General features: G+C 58.9%; 1 protein-coding gene across 1 annotated transcript in view; it reads left to right on the forward strand.

The window, feature by feature from the left end:
• Positions 1 to 206: 206 nt before the first annotated feature.
• The window catches only part of LOC107688723 (glycine-rich cell wall structural protein 2-like), a 3,965-nt gene continuing 3,624 nt past the window's right edge, over positions 207 to 547 (forward strand). The window contains exon 1 of the mRNA XM_016486501.1: positions 207 to 486. Within this exon, the coding sequence (XP_016341987.1) occupies positions 234 to 486 (253 nt within the window). The 5' untranslated portion in view covers positions 207 to 233. The remainder of the gene's footprint in view (positions 487 to 547) is intronic.

A 547-nucleotide genomic window follows, 5' to 3' on the forward strand; every position in this document is an offset into this window, starting at 1 on the left:
AAGCAGGTGTGTTAGATAAGGTAGACGTACAAAAGGTGCAGGGCAGGGGGACCTCCAAGACAGGTTTAGGAACCACTGACCTAGAATATAGTTCACTCTGTAGGTAAAACTTGCTTTCATGCTTCGAGTGTTTCGTGCTGTATATTGAAGTGGCATACGGTCTATATATGCACAAACTAAAGCTGACTATCTTTGTCCACGCAGTGAAGCCGGGTCACTGTCCCATACCGGAGATGATTCCACTGTGTGCTGAAAGCTGTTTCCATGATGGCCAGTGTCCTGCCACACAGAAATGTTGCCCAACCACCGGTGGCTTTGCATGCAGTGATCCAAGGGGCCAGGGCCAGGGAAGCGGCCATTGTCGGGGCCAGGGCCAGGGCAGCGGCCAGGGCCAGGGCAGCGGCCAGGGCCAGGGCAGCGGCCAGGGCCAGGGCAGCGGCCAGGGTCAGGGCCAGGGAAGCGGTCAGGGAAGCGGACAGGGCCAGGGTCAGGGAAGCGGACAGGGCCAGGGTCAGGGAAGCGGACAGGGCCAGGGGCAGGGAAACGG

This window comes from Sinocyclocheilus anshuiensis, unplaced genomic scaffold, assembly GCF_001515605.1.
Source record: "Sinocyclocheilus anshuiensis isolate Anshui unplaced genomic scaffold, SAMN03320099.WGS_v1.1 scaffold265, whole genome shotgun sequence".
NCBI lineage: Eukaryota > Metazoa > Chordata > Actinopteri > Cypriniformes > Cyprinidae > Sinocyclocheilus > Sinocyclocheilus anshuiensis.